The sequence below is a fragment of the Salmo salar genome, chromosome ssa18 (assembly GCF_905237065.1).
Source record: "Salmo salar chromosome ssa18, Ssal_v3.1, whole genome shotgun sequence".
Taxonomy (NCBI): Eukaryota; Metazoa; Chordata; class Actinopteri; order Salmoniformes; family Salmonidae; genus Salmo; species Salmo salar.
Genome location: NC_059459.1, coordinates 54,993,594 through 55,016,297, shown reverse-complemented (window position 1 = coordinate 55,016,297; position 22,704 = coordinate 54,993,594). Strand labels below are relative to the sequence as shown.

Genomic DNA, 22,704 nt, shown 5'->3' with positions numbered 1-22,704 from the left:
GCAGGTGTTGTTACGCGTGGTCTGCCACTGCGAGGACGATCAGCTGTCCGCCCTGTCTCCCTGTAGCGCTGTCTTAGGCGTCTCACAGTACAGACATTGCAATTTATTGCCCTGGCCACATTTGCAGTCCTCATGCCTCCTTGCAGCATGCCTTAGGCACGTTCATGCAGATGAGCAGGGACCCTGGGCATCTTTTTTTTGGTGTTTTTCAGAGTCAGTAGAAAGGCCTCTTTAGTGTTCTAAGTTTTCATAACTGTCACCTTAATTGCCTTCTGTCTGTAAGCTGTTAGTGTCTTAACGACCGTTCCACAGGTGCATGTTCATTAATTGTTTATGGTTCATTGAACAAGCATGGGAAACAGTGTTTAAACCCTTTACAATGAAGATCTGTGAAGTTATTTGGATTTTTTATTGAATTATCTTTGAAAGACAGGGTCCTGAAAAAGGGACGTTTCTTTTTTTGCTGAGTTGATGTAGCTCCTCCTTTGACCTTCAGTCACTGGCAGTACTCGGGGTATACACGCACACTCACACTCACTAAGTGGAGGAGCTTCTTGAGTCATTTTAAAACTACCCCTAACCAGTGTTTTCACGATACCAGATTTTTGACTTTGATACCCAGTTTAGTATATTAATACTCGATACTGAAACGGTACTCAATACCAAAATGATACTCGATGCTGAAACAATACCAGGCCCAAAAATTAAATAACATATTAGTTAAAGACACAGAATAACCACTGGGCTTTACTTTTTTTAAACATTGAATAAAATGTTGATTACTGGTAGAACAAATAAAATAACAAATAGAATATATGATATTCTGTGTTCAATTTCTTGCAAAAAATAAAACACTATATTAAATAACAGAAGAAAACCTAACATTTTTCTTATGCAAAACCAATTATCTCTAGACATTTTTTAAATGTAATTTGATACATTTCAGTGCTAATTTGCTCATCTATGGCCATAATATTGGGTCAAATGACATTCATTAGACATATAATTCATTACAGCTAAATAATTGAATGTATATTAAATGAATAGTTTAGTTCCAAAACGACATAAAAGACACTTTGAAACTCATTTCTGAAGCTTCTGTATTGCGATAGTCTATAGGCCATAGAAAAACAATGGATTTTACACATCAGAGTGCAATTCACTTCCCAGGGTGCAATGCTTCGCCCAGGGCTGCTGGCTGGCTAGTGGCTACTGGCCTTTGAGTTGTGTAATCATATTATAATGCTCACATAAATGTCATTCTGAATATATTTTCATGTCATTGTCACTCAAAAATAATCAAAAATAGTAAAAAAAAATAATAATTATGTTTTGGAACTAACCCTCCCTTGCACTGCTTTGTAACACATTTTGCTTAGTTGTTTCGTGGGCTGCTCTGTAATCAAAGTATTCCCATAGTTAGCTTCTGCAGCCAGTTTTATCAACAAGGTATGATGTTTCTCTTTGAAGAAGCTATGCTGTCTGCATTTTCTCTCCTTTTGCTTGCTGCTCAAAAATGGCTCACACTGTGTCAGCTGCATGCGCAAGCGCAACCTGGCTAGCTACAGCCCCCTTGAGAAGATTCAGTCAAATGACTAGACCCTCTCAATGCGTATGTGATGCGAGACACATTTGACAGAAGTACCACAAGTAACAAAATGTTTAATGTTCTTGTATTGGAAAAGTATAGCAGTTTTGGTATACAGTGCAACACTACCCAACCCTCACCTCATAAATCTGTGAATCAGACAAAGAGGATGAAGGGGGAGTTTCTTTACTCTTGTACTCCATGTTTCGCACACACACAGCTGGCCGTGATTAGGCAGTCATAATTGCCACCAGGCGTTCAGATTGACACAGACTGACTGAAACCTCATGGGAACAGTCCATCCTATCTCCCCCCTCTCCCTCTCTCTCTCTCTCTCTCTCTCTCTCTCTCTCTCGCTCTCTCTCGCTCTCTCTCTCTTTTTTTTCTCTCGGCTATGCTCCCTGTGGTGTTTCAACAGCAGGGTTTCAGTCTACACATTGACCCTTACCGATAGCCATCACACAGGGGGTTAGGCATGTACATGTGCGTCTATTTGATGTCATTACTTTGAGCCGGATGAATGGCCCAGCGCCAGTTGCTCTCAGATACATTGCATGGAGTGTGGGTTTGAGAGTGGTGCTGCTCCATCCCGGCTCGATGTAGGAGAATATGGGGCAAGCCTAGCCAGGCCTGCTGCTGAGACACAAATGAGTTCCATCTGTGTTGATGTTGGCGAGTGCCCCCCCCCCCCACACCTCACCTCAGCTCCTCTCCCCAAATCAACCCAGCCACCCCCTACACACATTTTCATAGAGAGCCACTCATACACACACATTTTCTCTCTTCTCTTTCTTGTTCGCATACACACGCCCGATATACACATATTTGTACGTGGACACACAGAGATACTTTTGGTCGTGTAGTGTATGTGGACACCTGCTCGTCGAACATCTCATTCCAAAATCATGGGCATTAATATGGAGTTGGTCCCCCCTTTGCCGCTATTGAAGCCTCCACTCTTCTGGGAAGGCTTTCCACTAGATGTTGGAACATTGCTGCGGGAACTAGCTTCCATTCAGCCACAATAGCATTAGTTAGGTCTGGCACTGGTGTTGGGCGATTAGGCCTGGCTCGCAGTCGGCATTCCAATTCATCCCAAAGATGTTTGATGGAGTTGAGGTCAGGGCTCTGTACAGGCCAGTCAAGTTCTTCCACAATGATCCCGACAAACCATTTCTGTATGGACCTCGCTTTGTGCACGGTGGCATTGTCATGCTGAAACAGGAAAGGGCCTTCCCCAAACTGTTGCCACAAAGTTGGAAGCACAGAGTCGTCTAGAATGCCATTATTCCTCCTCCACCAAACTTTACAGTTGGCATTATGCATTTGGGCAGGTAGCGTTCTCCTGGCATCCACCGAACTCAGATTTGTCCATCGAACTGCCGGATGGTGAAGTGTGATTCATCACTCCACTTCGCGGCTTAGCTGTTGTTGCTCCTAGATGTTTCCACTTCACAATAACAGCACTTACAATTGACCAGGGCAGCTCTAGCAGGGCAGAAATTTGAGGAACTGACTTGTTAAAAAGGTGGCATCCTATGACGGTGCCACGTTGAAAGTCACTGAGCTCTTCAGTAAGGCCATTCTACTGCCAATGTTTGTCTATGGAGATTGCATGACTGTGTACTCAATTGTATTCACCCGTCAGCAATTGGTGGGTCTGAAATAGCCGAATCCACAAATTTGAAGGGGTGTCCAGATACTTTTGTGTATACAGTCAGAACATATATACTGCTCAAAAAATAAAGGGAACACTTAAACAACACATCCTAGATCTGAATGAAATAAATAATCTTATTAAATACTTTTTTCTTTACATAGTTGAATGTGCTGACAACAAAATCACACAAAAATAATTAATGGAAATCCAATTTATCAACCCATGGAGGTCTGGATTTGGAGTCACACTCAAAATTAAAGTGGAAAACCACACTACAGGCTGATCCAACTTTGATGTAATGTCCTTAAAACAAGTCAAAATGAGGCTCAGTAGTGTGTGTGGCCTCCACGTGCCTGTATGACCTCCCTACAACGCCTGGGCATGCTCCTGATGAGGTGGCGGATGGTCTCCTGAGGGATCTCCTCCCAGACCTGGACTAAAGCATCCGCCAACTCCTGGACAGTCTGTGGTGCAACGTGGCGTTGGTGGATGGAGCGAGACATGATGTCCCAGATGTGCTCAATTGGATTCAGGTCTGGGGAACGGGCGGGCCAGTCCATAGCATCACTGCCTTCCTCTTGCAGGAACTGCTGACACACTCCAGCCACATGAGGTCTAGCATTGTCTTGCATTAGGAGGAACCCAGGGCCAACCGCACCAGCATATGGTCTCACAAGGGGTCTGAGGATCTCATCTTGGTACCTAATGGCAGTCAGGCTACCTCCGGCGAGCACATGGAGGGCTGTGCGGCCCCCCAAAGAAATGCCACCCCACACCATGACTGACCCACCGCCAAACCGGTCATGCTGGAGGATGTTGCAGGCAGCAGAACGTTCTCCACGGCGTCTCCAGACTCTGTCACGTCTGTCACGTGCTCAGTGTGAACCTGCTTTCATCTGTGAAGAGCACAGGGCGTCAGTGGCGAATTTGCCAATCTTGGTGTTCTCTGGCAAATGCCAAACGTCCTCCACGGTGTTGGGCTGTAAGCACAACCCCCACCTGTGGACGTCGGGCCCTCATACCACCCTCATGGAGTCTGTTTCTGACCGTTTGAGCAGACACATGCACATTTGTGGCCTGCTGGAGGTCATTTTGCAGGGCTCTGGCAGTGCTTCTCCTGCTCCTCCTTGCACAAAGGCGGAGGTAGCGGTCCTGCTGCTGGGTTGTTGCCCTCCTACGGCCTCCTCCACGTCTCCTGATGTACTGGCCTGTCTCCTGGTAGCGCCTCCATGCTCTGGACACTACGTTGACAGACACAGCAAACATTCTTGCCACAGCTCGCATTGATGTGCCATCCTGGATGAGCTGCACTACCTGAGCCACTTGTGTGGGTTGTAGACTCCGTCTCATGCTACCACTAGAGTGAAAGCACCGCCAGCATTCAAAAGTGACCAAAACATCAGCCAGGAAGCATAGGAACTGAGAAGTGGTCTGTGGTCACCACTGCAGAACCACTCCTTTATTGGGGGTGTCTTGCTAATTGCCTATAATTTCCACCTGTTGTCTATTCCATTTGCACAACAGCATGTGAAATTTATTGTCAATCAGTGTTGCTTCCTAAGTGGACAGTTTGATTTCACAGAAGTGTGATTGACTTGGAGTTACATTGTGTTGTTTAAGTGTTCCCTTTATTTTTTGAGCAGTGTATATTATCTTCCTCTTACACACCCACATACTCCGTTCTCCAGTCCACTCCGTTCTCCAGTCCACTCTGTTCTCCAGTCCACTCTGTTCTCCAGTCCACTCTGTTCTCCAGTCCACTCTGTTCTCCAGTCCACTCTGTTCTCTAGTCCACTCCGTTCTCCAGTCCACTCCGTTCTCCAGTCCACTCCGTTCTCCAGTCCACTCCGTTTTCCAGTCCACTCTGTTCTCCAGTCCACTCTGTTCTCCAGTCCACTCTGTTCTCCAGTCCACTCTGTTCTCCAGTCCACTCCGTTCTCCAGTCCACTCGGTTCTCCACTCCGCTTGGCTGTGTTCGTCTCTCTGAGGCAGACAAGCTCCATTTGTGTTTAATTTCCTTTCTCACACTCACTCTCTCTTTCTCTCTGTCTCAACTCCTGACTGAGACAACTCGCTCCTCCTCCTCGTTTCCTCCCCAAGCGCTCGTTAAGATAAATATGTGTCTCGGCCGAGGGCTTTGTGTCCGAGTTAGTGTAGACACACACATGCACACACACAAATACTCACACAGTGGAATCACTCTCCCACTGTGTTTGTATGAGTTCCTTGATTTTTTTTTTCTCTGTATGCTTTCCTTCATGTCAGTCTACTGTAGAACGTTTCCACACGTGGAATTCTATACATACACACATTCCTATCCCTACCGTGTACTGAGTTGGTCTTCAGTACTTCTTAAAGGGGTCTCTTTTTGCAAGTGTCTGAATTGTTGAAAACCTTGTGGGGGTTGAAAAGAAAGGAAATAACTGAAAAGAACTGCTAACTACAACCACTGAAAGCCAATAGTCTGTCACAATGGCCATTGCTGTGTTGTGGTTGGATAAGCCCGATTCTTCTGTATTTGGTCAATCCAATTCTAACCTAAAAGAGGAACACATTTAGTGCCGGCATGTAACAATGTCGCCATTCTAAATTAAGCCTTGATGTGCGTACACATTATGAGGCTGGAGCTGAGTCAATCACTTCCCAATTAATCAATTCACCCATTTCGTTAGTTGCTTGTAATCACAAGCAGCTAACGAAATGGGTGAATTGATTAATTGGGAAGTGATTGATTCAGCTCCAGCCTCATAACGAAAAACACACACAAATCTGTGTGTGTTTTTTGTTTCAATATACTGTGGTATTGATGGCAAACTTAGGCAAAATTGGCCCTGCCATCACTTGCTTAGGCATTAGTTTCTCAGTGGACTTCCCCTACTTGGTGGTTGGTCTAACCACAGTTAAATGCAGTCACCTCACCATTTGTATTGTGTCATAGACAAAGGCAATTAAATATAATTTACTGTTGACACACAACAACAAATCCATGATGAAACAGCTCTCACATCTCTGTGGAAACGCCACAACAAGCGGTAAATCTCCATTAATCACGTTTTTTATTACAGTAAGGAAATCTCATGACGAGCAGTGACACTTTTAAAAGATCACGTGATGGGACCATGGCGTGAAGAGTCACCAACTCCATAGGCCTTTATGCGTATAAACTCTTTTGGAAAAAGTTTCCCTGAAAACTGGAGCACAAATGGAAAACCAATTTCGCTCCTTTTTCCCCAAAACGTTTTCAAAGACCGTTTTTATAGGGCCAAGTCTCTCTCTATTCCCATCGATGATGTGATCTAACTGACTATATAAAGAAACTAAGTGAAAACTCACACTGCCTCTAAAACGGAGTAAAACAAAGCATTGAGATCTAGCTGAATACGTATTTGACACAGTGAATGAGACCGCTCTCTTAAACTAACTGAATGACGACTGACTGTAGGTAGTTGGCAAGGACCAAGCTTCCTGTGTGACTAAGTAAGCGAGGGTCTGTTCGGAATGTGTGTGGATGTGTGTTCGGAGTGAATGAGTGTGGATGTGTTTTCGGGGTGAATGAGTGTGTGTGTGTGTGTGTTCCTGTTTCACTATGCCAGTTCACTCCCAGTACAATAGGCAAAGTCCATTCCAGCCCAAACAGACACTCAGGGGGCTGTCCAACAAAAACAGAGGCCTTCTCGGCCCCTCTATCCCAGGCTCTATCCCTGACCAATGTTCCCTGTAAGCTGTGTGGGTGCGCAGTAGCCCCGAGACTGCCGCGCAGCTCCCCGGGACTGCCGCACAGAAGAAATATCAGCCCACGGAGAGAAGCACGAGATTAAACGTCTCAACTTTGTAGAGCAGTGGTCACCAACAGGTCGACCGCGATCGATTGGTCAATCTCCAAGGCATTCCCTAGTCGATCGCCAAATATTTCTGTAAAAAACCCAATGATAAAGCCTTGTATCTTTTTTATTTTTATTTGTCTTGGGCTGTTGGCGGTAGGTACACCTGATTCAACTGTTGCCATTTTGAACCATTTCATGTGTCTGAAGGTACAAACTCTGCCTACCTGGAAGGCCCGGAGAGCAAATCAAGTGCACTATAGGTCTACCGTTGGCCAATCGGAGGCTCCGATTACCGTGTCTGCAGTAACGTAGCAGGCATAAAAGAAAGCTACATCAGAGTTAATACTGTGAGATTTTAAAACCATGACTAGAGAGAGACTGTCAACGAATACAGCGTTCTTCCTATTTCCACTCAGCGCTGCAACAAACACTGCAGCAGTAATGAATGAGGAGGAAAGTGTATCTATAGGCTTGTGTTGTTGTTATTATTAGTGGCTTGGGTCTTTTTTAATATCAAGGAATATTTCACTTTCTCTGTTCATAGGAGTAACAGCATGAATTTGTGCATGAGGCAGACAATGTGGTGCGACTCAAGTTTCGCCATCAGCTGGAAGACGGTGTCCCTTTTTGGTCAGTGTCAGTGGAGGAAAGGGAGAGCGGACGGATGTAGAGAGGCGGACCCTCAGTCTTCTGCTCTCTCCCTACGCTGGGACTGACCATCAGATGCAGGCATCATCAGCCCAGTAAAATAAAACATTAATTAATCGCAGCAGGCTGCTGAGGGGAGAACAGCTCATAATAATGGCCGGATCAGAGCAAATGAAATGGCATCAAACACATGGAAACCGCTCCAGCCATTACCACAAGTCCATTCTCCCTAATTAAGGTGCCACCAACCTCCTGTGAAGTGTATGCTCACTTAGCTGTGCCTCACAAGTAATACAACAACGGATCTATTACCGGTGTGATCATATAGCCTACCTCAAAGTTTGAAATATAATTTAAAATAAAATCCCAAACAACAATGCAATGGCAGGGCAATTCAAGCAAAGCCTATATGCAGTGATAATGTATTGGGCCTATAGCTGCACAAACCTCATTGCTACAGTACTGTTTTTAATTGGTTAATGTTGCATAGGCATACATTTTTTAAGTCATGTTAAAAAAAATCTGAGTGGTAGATTTCGGTATTTTGACTCAGGAAGTCATGTTGACTCAAAACATTGGTGACCACTGTTCTAGAGTTTTCTCTGTTAACACTATCAATGTTTCCCTTTACTGTGGCAATTGTGATCGAATTAACATACCGAAACAAAATTAACTATACAAGAGATTTTGTTTTAGGCAGAACGCATCGGAGTAGGATTCTATTGCATTGACATGCATGACTCAGCCCGTACTCTACACAAACCGGTGCAGCATAACCAATCAGAGCTGCAGTAGGCCTATATGCAAATAGGCCTTTGCCATATGGATCCTTGCCATTTTACTTTGAACTGGACTGTGTTTACAGCATGAGCGGTTGTGAGTAGATGCCATTGTTTTGAGTTCAAGCAAGAGCTGCATGTAGCCACACGTGCACATTTTGTTCATATCCTTTGCTAGTTAGTGAGTTATTAGTCCCATAATAAATAATTTGTAGTCAGCAATAGGGGAGTGATTGCTTCCTACAAGAGCACAAAACGTACATTTCTAGACATCTTTGAAAAGGTTTTTGTCTTAAAGGGGCAGTGTTGTATTTTGAGACAGTCTTGAATAAGGTAAGTAGCCAATAGGCAGAGGATAGCATAATTTGTCTGATTCGCTGTAATAATGGTATGGGAATAATAATGCATTTTATTTTGTAAGGTGGTTTCTTGCATCAAACAACACGACAACATTTTCAGTTACCTCCATGTTTGAAGGACAAGTGGATAAACAGGTTAATGTCAAGCCCTGCATGTTTTTTCAAAAGTCTCATGGAATGTTGGCTTACATTGAACACCACACATTGGCTGCTACTGTAGGCTTAATGATAAAACAGCTATTTTAATGTTAAAATGTTATTGGATGCATTTTCACCATTGTTTTTGATTGGTATGCCACTATGGTAGGCTCACATTATTATCAAATAGCCACAGTAGCATACTTGGCCACTGTTAAAATGTAAACTTAAAGCGGGTACAGCCTCAGTGTTCACACTAAACGCGCTGGAAGTTGCACATCATTTTCACAACGTTTGCGCTCAGCAGACTTGAAATTTGCTCAATGCCCCCAACATTCTTTGGGCTCATTGCACCGGACCTCTCCCCTCCCTCTGGCCCATATTGACACCTCATTGTGAGGTGGCAGAAAGAGGGGAAGAGGTGTGGAGGTCTGGAAGTTTCCTATCGCTCCTCTGTTCCACACTCCCTCAATGCTTGTTTCTCTTGTGCTGGTTTTTCCCTACTCGGCATTCAGACTGGCACATCCGCTCCGGCTGCGTGCAAGAGCACACCTGCCTAGAAACACAGACTTATCCCCCATTCCCAGGAAAAGAGGGAGGGAGGGAGGGAGAGAATAGAATTCAGAATGGGAACTGGCACAAGGTTTTGCTGAGGTTCCACTAATATGGGCAGGTCGTGTAAAAACAGTTTTGGTGTAACATTTAGATTAGTATCAGTGAACATGGCTCAGTGGCCATGCTTGTTCTGAAAGGGGGGAGTGCTGGGTTTTAGGATCCAGCAGAGGGTGCTTTTTCACACCAACCACTGGTATGGTGTGTGTGCCTGAGTGAGAGTTGCTGGATGTGTGCGTCTTCATGAGCGTGCGTGTTCGAGAAACTCTTGGAATGGTATGAGTGCGCTGGTGACTAATCTGTAGAAGTCCGGTTTGAGTTTCTCTCAGACACAATTGACTATTCACCATCCTTCAACAGCCAGGGGCAGTTTCATATGGAGAGCGGGTAGGCGTGCTAGAGACGTTTTTGTAGGCGTTTTTGTTCCTACAGTGCATGCGAGTTTGCTAAGGCCAGGCAAAAGGCTCAGAGGCCCAGAAGTCAGACAGTTTGATACGCCGTGAAGTGCTGCCTTAGCACGGCTCCATGGTCCGTGTGTGTGTGTGTGTGTGTGTGTGTGTGTGTGTGTGTGTGTGTGTGTGTGTGTGTGTGTGTGTGTGTGTGTGTGTGTGCATAAGTGAATGCGCACACGTGCATATCAGTAATTCTCCCCCCTCTTGTTTGGTTTAGATGCACTGATGACCCCAACTGCTGCAGGGGCTGGCAGAGATATGGCCTCCATATTTAGTAAGCAGAAAAGCTCAGATTAAAGTTGGCTGCACTTGACTGGACCCATATCAGAATAGGAATGGCAGGGTCATGGAGAATGAGATGGAAGAAAACATGTGTTGTTCACCATGGACAATACAAAGTATGTTGGCCAGTTTTTGACACTACTATAACTAAATTAAAACCAAGAAAAAAAGAGAATTATAGACACTTGTCTCTTTAAAATGTATAAATTATGTTCTTCAAGAATCAATTGGTATATGTAATTTCTAACTCCAAAAATGGATGTAGCAACTGCAATTTGCCCCTTTTTTGTAATGTTCACTTCACTTCATGACCAAAAGTATGTGTGCACCTGCTCGTCAAACAGCTCATTCCAAAATGATGGGCGTTAATATGGAGTTGGTCCCCCCTTTGCTGCTGTAACAGCCTCCACTCTTCTGGGAAGGCTTTCCTCTAGATGTTGGAACATTGCTGCGGGGACTTGATTTTATTCAGCATTATTGAGGTCGGACCCTGATGTTGGGCGATTAGGCCTGGCTCGCAGTCGGTGTTCCAATTCATCCCAAGGTGTTCGATGGAGTTGAGGTCAGGGCTCTGTGCAGGCCAGTCAAGTTCTTCCACACCTATCTCGATTAACCATTTCTGTATGGACTTTGCTTTGTGCATGGGGGCATTGTCATGCTGAAACAGGAAAGGGTCTTGCCCAAACTGTTGACACAATGTGAAAGTACAGAATCGTCTAGAATGTCATTGTATGCTGTAGCGTTAAGATTTCCCTTCACTGGAATTAAATGGCCTAGTCTGAACCATGAAACAAGGCCCCAGACCATTATTCATCCTCCACCAAACTTTACAGTTGGCACTATGCATTCGGACAGGTAGCGTTCTGGCATCCGCCAAACCCAGATTCATCTGTCGGACTGCCAGATGACGCGATTCGTCACTTCCGGGGAACGCGTTTCAACTACTCCAGAGTCCAATGGCGGCAAGCTTTACACCGCTCTAGCCGACGCTTGGCATTGCACATGGTGATCTTAGGCTTGGGTGTGGCTGCTCGGCCGTGGAAATCTATTTCATGAAGCTCCCAACGAACACATCAGCTTCCAGAGGCAGTTTGGAACTTGTAGTGACTGTTACAACCGTGGATAGACGATTTTTACGTGTTTCATGCTTCAGCACTCGGCGGTCCCATTCTGTGAGCTTGTGTGGCCTACCACTTTATGACTGAGCCGTTGTTGCTCCTAGACTTTTCACTTCACAATAACAGCACTTACAGTTGACCAGGGCAGCTCTAGCAGGGCAAGAATTTTACAAACTGACTTATTGAAATGGTGGATTCCTATGACGGTGCCATGTTGAAAGTCACTGAGCTCTTCAGTATGGGCCATTCTACTATCAATGTTTGTCTTTGGAGATTGCATGGCTGTGTGCTCGATTTTATACACATGTCAGCAACGGGTGTGGCTGAAATAGCCAAAACCACTAATTTGAAGGGGTGTCTATGTACTTTTGTTTGTATAGTGTATGTTGAAGCAACAGCTGTATTACCGCAACCTAAATGGATAGAACCCCCAAAGCATCTTGGGAAATGTAGTCTTTCTCTCTTAGACGAACTGCGAGTCAGCCTGCGTCTGTCCCCTCTGTGTTCCCACGACTCCCACGACAGCAAACACATTGACACAACACTGACTACCCCTCCTACGCAGACAGACACAACACTGACTACCCCTCCTACGCAGACAGACACAACACTGACTACCCCTCCTACGCAGACAGACACAACACTGACTACCCCTCCTACGCAGACAGACACAACACTGACTACCCCTCCTACGCAGACAGACACAACACTGACTACCCCTCCTACGCAGACAGACACAACACTGACTACCCCTCCTACGCAGACAGACACAACACTGACTACCCCTCCTACGCAGACAGACAGAGAATGGATGGCGGTATGTAGAGCTAAGCCCAGGCTAGAGAGACAAACATTTCCCCCACAGTGTCTCCAAACCAAGGACAGTCAGGCCTCCCTCACTGCTGCTCCCTAATTACTCATGGGCTGCTCCCTGGAATTGGGGAAATTGCTGGGTTTAAGGGCATGAAATGCACAGATCTGTTAATCTAAAAGATACATGGGTGGGAATTCACAATAGGAGGGTATTATGCAGATAGCATTGGGATGTGGAACAGAATTGGTGGGTTCAAGGCCATATGCATCTATAGCAGAACTTAGTTCAATAGTATTTCAAAACTTTAAAATACTTTCAGGGTTTGTTTGAAACTGCATGCGTATAGCGTAAGGGTCAGCTGAACAAGATGCTAATGAATAGGGCTAATTAGCGTGTAGACATCCATCTGGATCCGACACCTCTTTGGGGTTTACGGATGGTGTTTGTTTACGGTCAATCAGAGGCTGGAATGCACTTGGACCACAATGCACCCTGTTAGTCGGATCGTGTGATTCGTCAAGCCAGATTATTTCTGGGATACGAACAGGCTGTTTGAGGTCGTGAAAACAACTGAAAAGTAGGTGTGTGCGTGATTGCGCGCGTGTGTGTGTGTGTCCAATACACTTGACCAGACCCTGAATACCTCTCATAGTAGAGTGATGGGGTCACAACTCCAATCTCCATCTCAAGTAACTTCAATTGCGTTTGAAAACGCAAATCTAAAACATTCAAGTCTCGAGTTATTAATGCTGCTATTGTTGCTAACATGCTCTAAGAAGGAAATGAGCACATTCTGATACTGCTGAGAGGTTACGGCCTTCCAACATCAACAGTCCAAGCAGTCCACCACACGAACACAAACACAACCTCCAGCTTTTGTATTTCGAAGTAAAACGCCAAGTGGATGTATTTTACCAGAGCTTATTGTTCAAATGTCAAGGCTGAACATTTTTTCTTTCTTGATTTTGAAGTCTTCCACTCACTCACTCAACTTTCTTTCGTTCTCCTTTGGTGCAGTGGGGAAGTTTCTGGGAGGGTCAGGAGGGGTGGGGGAGCATCTGTGGAGTTTAGTGGGCCAGTGACCTTGCCAGAAAATGAGTTCACCACAAAGCACTGTTTCCCAGAGGAAATATGATGAGGTTCTGGGGTCGAGCCACTTCTTGGAGTTGAAGTTCTAGATTGAAAGGGAATATATAGACAAAGGGAGACAGGGAGGGTAGATGGACAGAGAGAGGGGCGACAGGGAGGGTAGATGGACAGAGAGAGGGGCGACAGGGAGGGTAGATGGACAGAGAGAGGGGCGACAGGGAGGGTAGATGGACAGAGAGAGGGGCGACAGGGAGGGTAGATGGACAGAGAGAGGGGCGACAGGGAGGGTAGATGGACAGAGAGAGGGGCGACAGGGAGGGTAGATGGACAGAGAGAGGGGCGACAGGGAGGGTAGATGGACAGAGAGAGGGGAGACAGGGAGGGTAGATGGACAGAGAGAGGGGAGACAGGGAGGGTAGATGGACAGAGAGAGGGGCGACAGGGAGGGTAGATGGACAGAGAGAGGGGAGACAGGGAGGGTAGATGGACAGAGAGAGGGGCGACAGGGAGGGTAGATGGACAGAGAGAGGGGCGACAGGGAGGGTAGATGGACAGAGAGAGGGGCGACAGGGAGGGTAGATGGACAGAGAGAGGGGCGACAGGGAGGGTAGATGGACAGAGAGAGGGGCGACAGGGAGGGTAGATGGACAGAGAGAGAGGGAGTATACGTAGATGGAGGCAGAGAGAGGGTAGATGGAGGGAGAGGGTAGATAGGAGAGCGAGCGAGGGTAGATAGGAGAGCGAGCGAGAGAGGGGGTAGATAGGAGAGCGAGCGAGAGAGGGGGTAGATAGGAGAGCCAGCGAGAGAGGGGGTAGATAGGAGAGCGAGCGAGAGAGGGGGTAGACAGGAGAGCGATAGGAGAGCGAGAGAGGGGGTAGACAGGAGAGCGAGTGAGAGAAGGGGTAGACAGGAGAGCGAGCGAGAGAGAGGGTAGATAGGAGAGCGAGCGAGAGAGAGGGTAGATAGGAGAGCGAGCGAGAGGGTAGATAGGAGAGCGAGCGAGCGAGAGGGTAGATAGGAGAGCGAGAGGGTAGATAGGAGAGCGAGCGAGAGAGAGAGGGTAGATAGGAGAGTGAGAGAGAGGGTAGATAGGAGAGCGAGCGAGAGAGAGGGTAGATAGGAGAGCGAGCGAGAGAGAGGGTAGATAGGAGAGCGAGCGAGAGAGAGGGTAGATAGGAGAGCGAGCGAGAGAGAGGGTAGATAGGAGAGCGAGCGAGAGAGAGGGTAGATAGGAGAGCGAGCGAGAGAGAGGGTAGGTAGGAAAGCGAGAGAGAGAGGGGAGGTAGATAGGAAAAGGGGAGGTAGATAGGAGAGAGAGCGCGAGATGGGGTAGATAGGAGAGCGAGCGAGAGAGGGGGTAGACAGGAGAGCGATAGGAGAGCGAGAGAGGGGGTAGACAGGAGAGCGAGTGAGAGAAGGGGTAGACAGGAGAGCGAGCGAGAGAGAGGGTAGGTAGGAGAGAGAGAGAGGGTAGGTAGGAGAGCGAGCGAGAGAGAGGGTAGGTAGGAGAGCGAGCGAGAGAGAGGGTAGGTAGGAGAGTGAGCGAGAGAGTGGGTAGGTAGGAGAGTGAGCGAGAGAGTGGGTAGGTAGGAGAGCGAGAGAGAGAGAGGGTAGATAGGAGAGATGGTACATAGTAGAGCGAGAGAGAGAGGGTAGATAAGGGACGAGAGGGTAGATAGGAGAGCGAGAGAGGGGAGGTAGATAGGGAGAGGGGAGGTAGATAGGGAGAGGGGAGGTAGATAGGAAAAGGGGAGGTAGATAGGAGAGAGAACGCGAGAGGGGAGGTAGATAGGAGAGAGAACGCGAGAGGGGAGGTCGATAGGAGAGAGAGCGCGAGAGGGGAGGTCGATAGGAGAGAGAGCGCGAGAGGGGAGGTCGATAGGAGAGAGAGCGCGAGAGGGGAGGTCGATAGGAGAGAGAGCGTGAGAGAGCGCGAGAGGGGAGGTCGATAGGAGAGAGAGCGAGAGAGGGGCGGTAGATAGGAGAGAGAGAGAGGGAGGGAAGATACAAGATAGGGAGTACATTCTTCTACTTAGGAGATAAGACTAGGAGGAGGGGGTCTCACGAGTGGCGCAGGCGCAGCGGTCTAAGGCACTGCATCTCAGTGCTAGAGGCGTCACTACAGACACCCTGGTTCGAATCCAGGCTATATCACAACCGGACGTGATTGGGAGTCCCATAGGGCGGTGCAAAATTGGCCCAGCGTCGTCCGGGTTAGGCCGGTGTAGGCCGTCCATTGTAAATAAGAATTTGTTCTTAACCTTTATTTAACTAGGCAAGTCAGTTAAGTTGAAAATAAAAAACATACATGGAGAGAAAGGGAGTGTAGATGGATAGATAAAGGGAGTGCATACTGTAGAAGGAAGAGGGGAGGGTTTAATGTGGTTAATTTGTGTTTATCATTAATGGTTAGTGTTAGTCTCTCTGGGATTTGGCTGGGCCTAGACAGAGTGGCTGAGTGTTATTAGAGACAGGCTGCAGATTGGTAATAGTCCTATTTGACCCTTTTACCCTATTTTCTAGCTAAATAGACTATGGCACCTAGCATGCCAGTGTGCATGGCGGAACACTACAATTTCCCTTTGGGTTAATGAGTGTAGTGTAGAGTCATCGTATTGACGTTGCATTTAGATTCCCCTATCGATATGTATAAATAAGGTACACTTAGACCTGTTGGAAGGGTTGCCCCGCATCCTAACATGAATGTGTATCATATGATTTTCTTCTCTCTCTCTATAGGGCTAACTCACGTGTCCAGCATAAATGCTTTGCTAATGACACAGCAACAAATACATTTTGACATAGCTCTGCACTGTAAAAAAACACCAACACCAACATGTTTTTATGCCCCCCCCCCCCTTGTAAATAGCCACATATATCCATGTTACCATGGCGCCTTTCTGGGGGCGGCCGCGATCAACGGTCCATAGTGCTAGTGGATTTTCCCCCTTAAAACCCTCCACCGGTGGAAAAAACGGCAGCTGCCACCAACAAAATGAAATTAGAGCGGACCTTTCCATGAGAAAAAAAAGGGGTGGGGGGGGGCGTTGCTGGGACTTTATTGGAGTCACCAGCCGTAATCGCTTATTCATGACAGTTTGTGGCGACATTAGGTGGAGTTTTTCAGGTAAAACTCAGGGCCCTAAATATAGAGCCTAGTGAAGAGCAGTTGGGAATGGAGTAAAGCAGGAGTACAGATAATGACTGTTAAAAAGCAAACTAAACACACAAAGACAACCTCAGCGAGTGTTTACAACACCCAAAAGACCAGTAAAGAAAACATTATCAAACCCAAGGTATCACACTCCAGCAGCGACGGTCTCTCTCTCTCTCTCTGTTCTCTCTCTCTCTCTCTGTACTCTCGCTCTCTCTCTGTACTCTCGCTCTCTCTCTGTACTCTCGCTCTCTCTCTGTACTCTCGCTCGCTCTCTCTCTCTGTACTCTCTCTCTCTCTGTACTCTCTCTCTCTCTGTACGCTCTCTCTCTCTGTACTCTCTCTCTCTCTGTACTCTCTCTCTCTCTCACTCACTCTGGGTGAAGACCAACTCTGGGAATGCTCTAATCCCCGCATTAAATGTCAATGAAGACATTTATTTCCATACGCTTGGAGAGATTAGATTTTTATTGCCGCAATTATGTTATTTTAAGAGCCGAAGGCAGAGACCCCAGCGAGTGAGTTAGTTTCTCCTCGCGTCCTAGCTAGCTAAGTGGAGAAGACAACAAAGAAGTGTTATTTTCCATCCCACTCCCCTCTTTTTTTCCCATCCCCCCCCCAGTGTTATCGCCTAAGTGGAAATGCATCACATCTTAGTGAAAATGATTTACCTGTTGATTGCCTCCACGGTGCTGTAACACTTCAAAGCCAATCATGAGTCAACTCAGCTGATTACTACATGAATCACTTCCTCCCGTTGTCTCATTGATAACCTAGAGATAAGATGGCCACCATATAGACGGGGGTCACACTTCGTCTTTGAAGTTCCACTAATGGGACCTCATATCCGAAGTAGCTATTTCCTGTGTTTACGCCCTGCCCGTCACGCTCTAACACACGTATTGCCCTCGCTGTGGCGCTTTCCCATAGACTACAGTGCATCGTAACCAATACCTCTCTAACCAATCCCTCTCGCTCCCCGTGTTTCCTCCAGCCTCCAGACAACGGGCCTCCTCCTCTCCCCAGCTCCTCTCTCCCAGAGGGCTACTATGAAGAGGCCGTCCCCCTCAGTCCTGGAAAAGCCCCAGAATACATCACCTCCAGTAAGTGTACAAAACACAAACACACGTCCATGTGAATACACACAAACACACACAATGAAAACACACTTGAAAAGCTAAAGTGAGGACTGAACACACGTTCACTCACAGTGCACATACACCCGCCCCTGCGGTCAATATCTTACATATTATCCCTCAACTATCTCTCAGACTACGATTCGGACCAGATGAGCAGTTCGTATGAGTCGTATGACGAGGAGGAGGAGGATGGGAAGGGTAGAGGGAAGAAGATGCGACACCAGTGGCCTAGCGAGGAGGCCTCCATGGACCTAGTCAAGGACGCACGCATCTGTGCCTTCCTGCTGCGCAAGAAGCGCTTCGGACAATGGACCAAGCTGCTCTGTGTCATCAAGGACAACAAGCTGCTGGTACAGACACATGCACAGATACAGAGAGACACACACTGTCACCCTCACATATAACCACACACACACACACACACACACACACACACACACACACACACACACACACACACACACACACACACACACACACACACACACACACACACACACTGAATAACCACATGCACCTGGAGAAGCCATGTGTATTTGAAAAACTTGATCCACTGGTTGATTGACCTCTCTCTCTCTCCTCCCTCTCTCCTCCCTCCTCCAGTGCTACAAGTCATCCAAAGACCAGACGCCCCAGATGGAGCTAGTGTTATCAGGCTGCAGCATCACACATGTCCCCAAGGACGGCAAGAAGAAGAAACACGAGCTGAAGATAGTCCACCAGGGGGCAGACGCCCTGGTTCTGGCCGTGCAGAGCAAAGAGCAGGCTGAGGAGTGGCTCAAGGTAACACAATAACCCGGGACACAGATTATGACATTACAGCGGCACACTATTGTTGGCCGAGTGGTCCAGGGTAACAGAATGACCCGAGACACCGATCAGGATGTTAGCGTTTCGCTATCAGACAATGGTCCCAAGTTACTGCAGCACTATTGTAGACGGAGTACCAGACTAATGTGTGCATCGGATACAATGGCAATGACAAGTTGGGTAAATCAGAAACAGACTGGTTCTAAGGAGAATGCACTCTTTTGGAGTGAGAACAGGATAGAGTATATTTCCCATCAATCCTGAAGCAAGATTCTTGTGGAATGTCTGTCCAGATGTACAGTATGCCACTGGTTTATTTTTTAAGGGGAGAGACTACTTATAACATGATCATATTATGAGAATAACATCCCCATTTTTGCCTTAGCGGATGGAGTCTTCTTTCTGATATTGTGTTAGGGCCCAGATGGTTATTTTGAACAGGTGTTTCTGATGTCTGTACTCTAATGTCAGGATGTTTGCTTAGTATTTGTAGAGCCGTCTCTCTCAGATCTCCCTCTCAGCCCTGTCTCTCCCGGGGACTCCGACAAGCCCGCAAAGCAAACCATCCTGCTGACATCAAATAAAGACCTGTTCTTTTTAGTTTCCCCACTGCCTCGTATGTTATTCCAAAGCCTTTGAGCTATTCCATGTCAATCGCAGTATGGAAGAGGCCATAGGGGTTCAAATTCAAAGAAACACACATGCACTACACACACACACACACACACACGCACACTACAACCCCCCCTCACCTCTTGTTTTCCTGAGATTCCCCTTGGAAAGCGTTGTTTATCGTTGAAAACCCATTGTGCAGCTATTTTAAGACCCCTTTTCCCCTTGTTTTTTCATTGCTCTAGTTGCTGAATGCTGCTCCTGCCAATTACATTTCCTGCTCTGTAGTTTACCGACAGGGCCATTTTGAAACCATTTCATACAGCACACCAGTCTGTGAAAAACTTTGTCCGAGAGGACCCCGTTTAAAAACCGAGAGGCCTGAGATGTCGCAGGTTAGCGTTTTTCGGCATGGATCTTGTTCTGGAGGCAGTTCTGCAGTCGTCACTTGCTGGCACATCCACAAAGTCACACAATCTGATTTTAAACCCCAACCTTAACCTCAATACATTTTCTTTCTCTCTGCATTGTTGAGAAGGGTCAGTGAGTAAGCATTTCACTGTCAGTCTACACCTGTTGTTTACGAAGCATGTGATGAATAAAAGTGTGGTTTGATTTGAACCCCACTGTTATCCCTAATTTTAGTTTTTCAGAATTTTTTCAATATAGCCAATTTTGGCTTTGCAGCTGGTCCATCTAGCGGAAATTGCTCAGTTCTGCCTCCAGGACAAGAATCATCCCAATAAAAGTCAACCTGCATCTATGGTGGGCCACTATAGAGCTTTATGTCCGCAGTGAAAAAAGGGAGTAAGTCTGATATTTTTGTTCTGATTTGATTATTCCTTCCATATGGTAATTCTGGTTGTTATTGATTCGCTGCAGCGAAGCAGCACGCTCGGGTAGCGCCGAGGTACCTGTGAGCAGCCGCACTGGACTGCGCAAACATACAAACCGAACCAAAACATCCATAATTATCGCTCGAGACAGGACATTGTTGCATATTTGGTCAGGTGTCTATTAAAATGCACTTTAAAACTACTTTGAACCGATACATATGAACACGGCATGAACACATGCCTTTCACCCTCACCCCAAACAATCTCTCTGTTTTAGTTTACTTAATTGACATATGCATACTTTTTTCATACCAAATGACCCTTGCAATCAGTGCGCCCAATTATGAGGCCCGGCTGGCCGTGGTTCGACGTACCCCGAAACAGGAGCCTAGAGTGGATGGATTGGATTGAAGTCCCATATTTTACCTTTGCATGATTAACTGCACAGTGATGGAGGAGATATTCTCTTGGCCTGCTCTGCATACAGTTACGCCTGGGGGTGTTTGAGCGCCTCACAGAGCCAAAAAGATTAGTGTGTGTGGAGCATGTGTTTGGATGTTAGGGCTAGATGTTGCCTAGGACCCCAGAATAAAAGTTCTCTGTTTCTCTCTCTCTCTCTTTGTCTTTCCTTATTTTTTGTCTTTCTCTTTTTCTTTCTCGCTTGCTCTGTCTTTCTCTCTCTTCCCAGCTCTCTCTCTTTTCCTCTCTCTCTCGTTCTCCCTGTCTCCCCTACTCTGTTTCTCCATCCAGAGACACAGAGCTTCGATAATAATCACTCTTGCATTTCACATTAAAAATGGAATAATGGATATAAAAGGTCTCCGATAAATCCCACTCTAGTCGGAGGATTATGATCCAATACCATGTCCCTGTAATGAACTGAGTCATGTAAGACTACATTAGTAAATGGAGACGGGACTAGAACGGAGCCTTGAGGCGCACCAAAACAGTTTACTGATGTGAAATCCAGAAATTGTGTGGCTAATGAACTGTTTATGGAATCTAAATGTCCATATTGTGTTGCTACTTCATCCTTTCTAATCCTTTCCAGTGCTTATGGTCTTTTGAATTTTATATTTTTCTCCTTATTCCCTTACCTCATCTCTCCTTCGACATGACCTGCTTTTCTTCCACTTCTCTACTAGGCTAATGCAAGATATCTTTCTCTTCCTCCTCTTCTTCTCCTCCTCTCCTCCCTCTCTTTTGTCTTGTGATAATTATCCCTCTGTTTCTTCAAGCAGGCCTGGTGAGATATAATGTTGCATGTCATATGGTTACTGGTCTGCAGTGGCTGCTTGGCTTCTCACACTGTGTGTTGCCTGTTTACACTCAGTCTCACTCTATAATCACTGTTCAAGTCCTATCCCAGTCTGGCTCTTATGATTGACCGTTGCTGCCATGTTGCCTGAAATTCTTCCTCTGCATCATTTTGCATTGGGCACTCAATGTTTGGCAACACCCATGTCCTGCACTAGAGTGTGGATGCCTGTATGTGTACACATCAAATCAAACTTTATTAGTCACATGCGCCGAACACAACAAGTGTAGACCTTACCGTGAAATGCTTACTTACAAGCCCTTAACCAACAGTGCAGTTCAAGAAGAGTTAAGAAAATATTTACCAAATTAAAGTAAAAAATTATAAAAAGTAACACAATAAAATAACAATAACGAGGCTATATACAGGGGGTACCGGTACCGAGGTAATTTGGCCATGTAGGTAGGGGTGAAGTGACTATGCATAGATAATAAACAGCAAGTAGCAGCAGTGTACAAAACAAATAGGGAGGTCATTGTAAATAGTCTGGTGGCCATTTGATTAATTGTTCAGCAGTCTTATGGCTTGGGGGTAGAAGCTGTTGAGGAGCCTTTTGGTCCAGTACCGGTACCGCTTGCCATGCGGTAGCAGAGAAAACAGTCTATAACTTGGGTGGCTGGAGTCTCTGACAATTTTTGGGGCTTTTCTCTGACACGCCTATTATATAGGTCCTAGATGGCAGGAAGCTTGGCCCCAGTGATGTACTGGGCTGTACGTATATCCCTCTGTAGCGCCTTACGGTCAGATGCCGAGCAGTTGCCATACCAGGCGGTGATGCAACCGGTCAGGATGCTCTTGATGGTGCAGCTGTAGAACTTTTTGAGGATCTTGGGACCCATGCCAAATCTTTTCAGTCTTCTGAGGGGGAAAAGGTGTTGTCGTGCCCTCTTCACAACTGTCTTGATGTGTTTGGACCATGATAGTTTGTTGGTGATGTGGACACCAAGCAACTTGAAGCTCTCGACCCGCTCCACTATTGCCCCGTCGATGTTAATGGTGGCCTGCTCGGCCCACCTTTTCCTGTAGGCCACGGTCAGCTCTTTTGTCTTGCTCACATTGAGGGAGAGGTTGTTGTCCTGGCACCACACTGCCAGGTCTCTGACCTCCTCCCTATAGGCTGTCTCATCGTTGTCGGTGATCAGGCCTACCACTGTTGTGTCGTCAGCAAACTTAATGATGGTGTTGGAGTCATATTTGGCCAGTCATGGGTGAACATGGAGTACAGTAGGGGACTAAGTACACACCTCTGAGGGGCCCCAGTGTTGTCGATCAGCGTGGCAGACGTGTTGTTACCTACCCTTACCACCTGGGGGCAGTCCATCAGGAAGTCCAGGATCCAGTTGTAGAGGGAGGTGTTTAGTCCCATGGTCCTTAGCTTAGTGATGAGCTTCGTGGGCACTATGGTATTGAACGCTGAGCTGTAATCAATGAACAGCATTCTCACGTAGGTGTTCCTTTACACCATGGATCT

At 46.5% G+C, this 22,704-nt stretch overlaps 1 protein-coding gene across 3 annotated transcripts in view; it reads left to right on the top strand.

Moving 5' to 3' along the window:
- The window catches only part of LOC106577495 (actin filament-associated protein 1), a 119,414-nt gene that overhangs the window by 74,563 nt on the left and 22,147 nt on the right, over positions 1 to 22,704 (top strand). For all 3 annotated transcript variants that reach the window (XM_045701280.1, XM_045701282.1, XM_045701281.1), the window contains exons 4-6: positions 17,513 to 17,621; positions 17,790 to 18,007; positions 18,261 to 18,440. In XM_045701280.1, the coding sequence (XP_045557236.1) occupies positions 17,513 to 17,621; positions 17,790 to 18,007; positions 18,261 to 18,440 (507 nt within the window). The remainder of the gene's footprint in view (positions 1 to 17,512; positions 17,622 to 17,789; positions 18,008 to 18,260; positions 18,441 to 22,704) is intronic.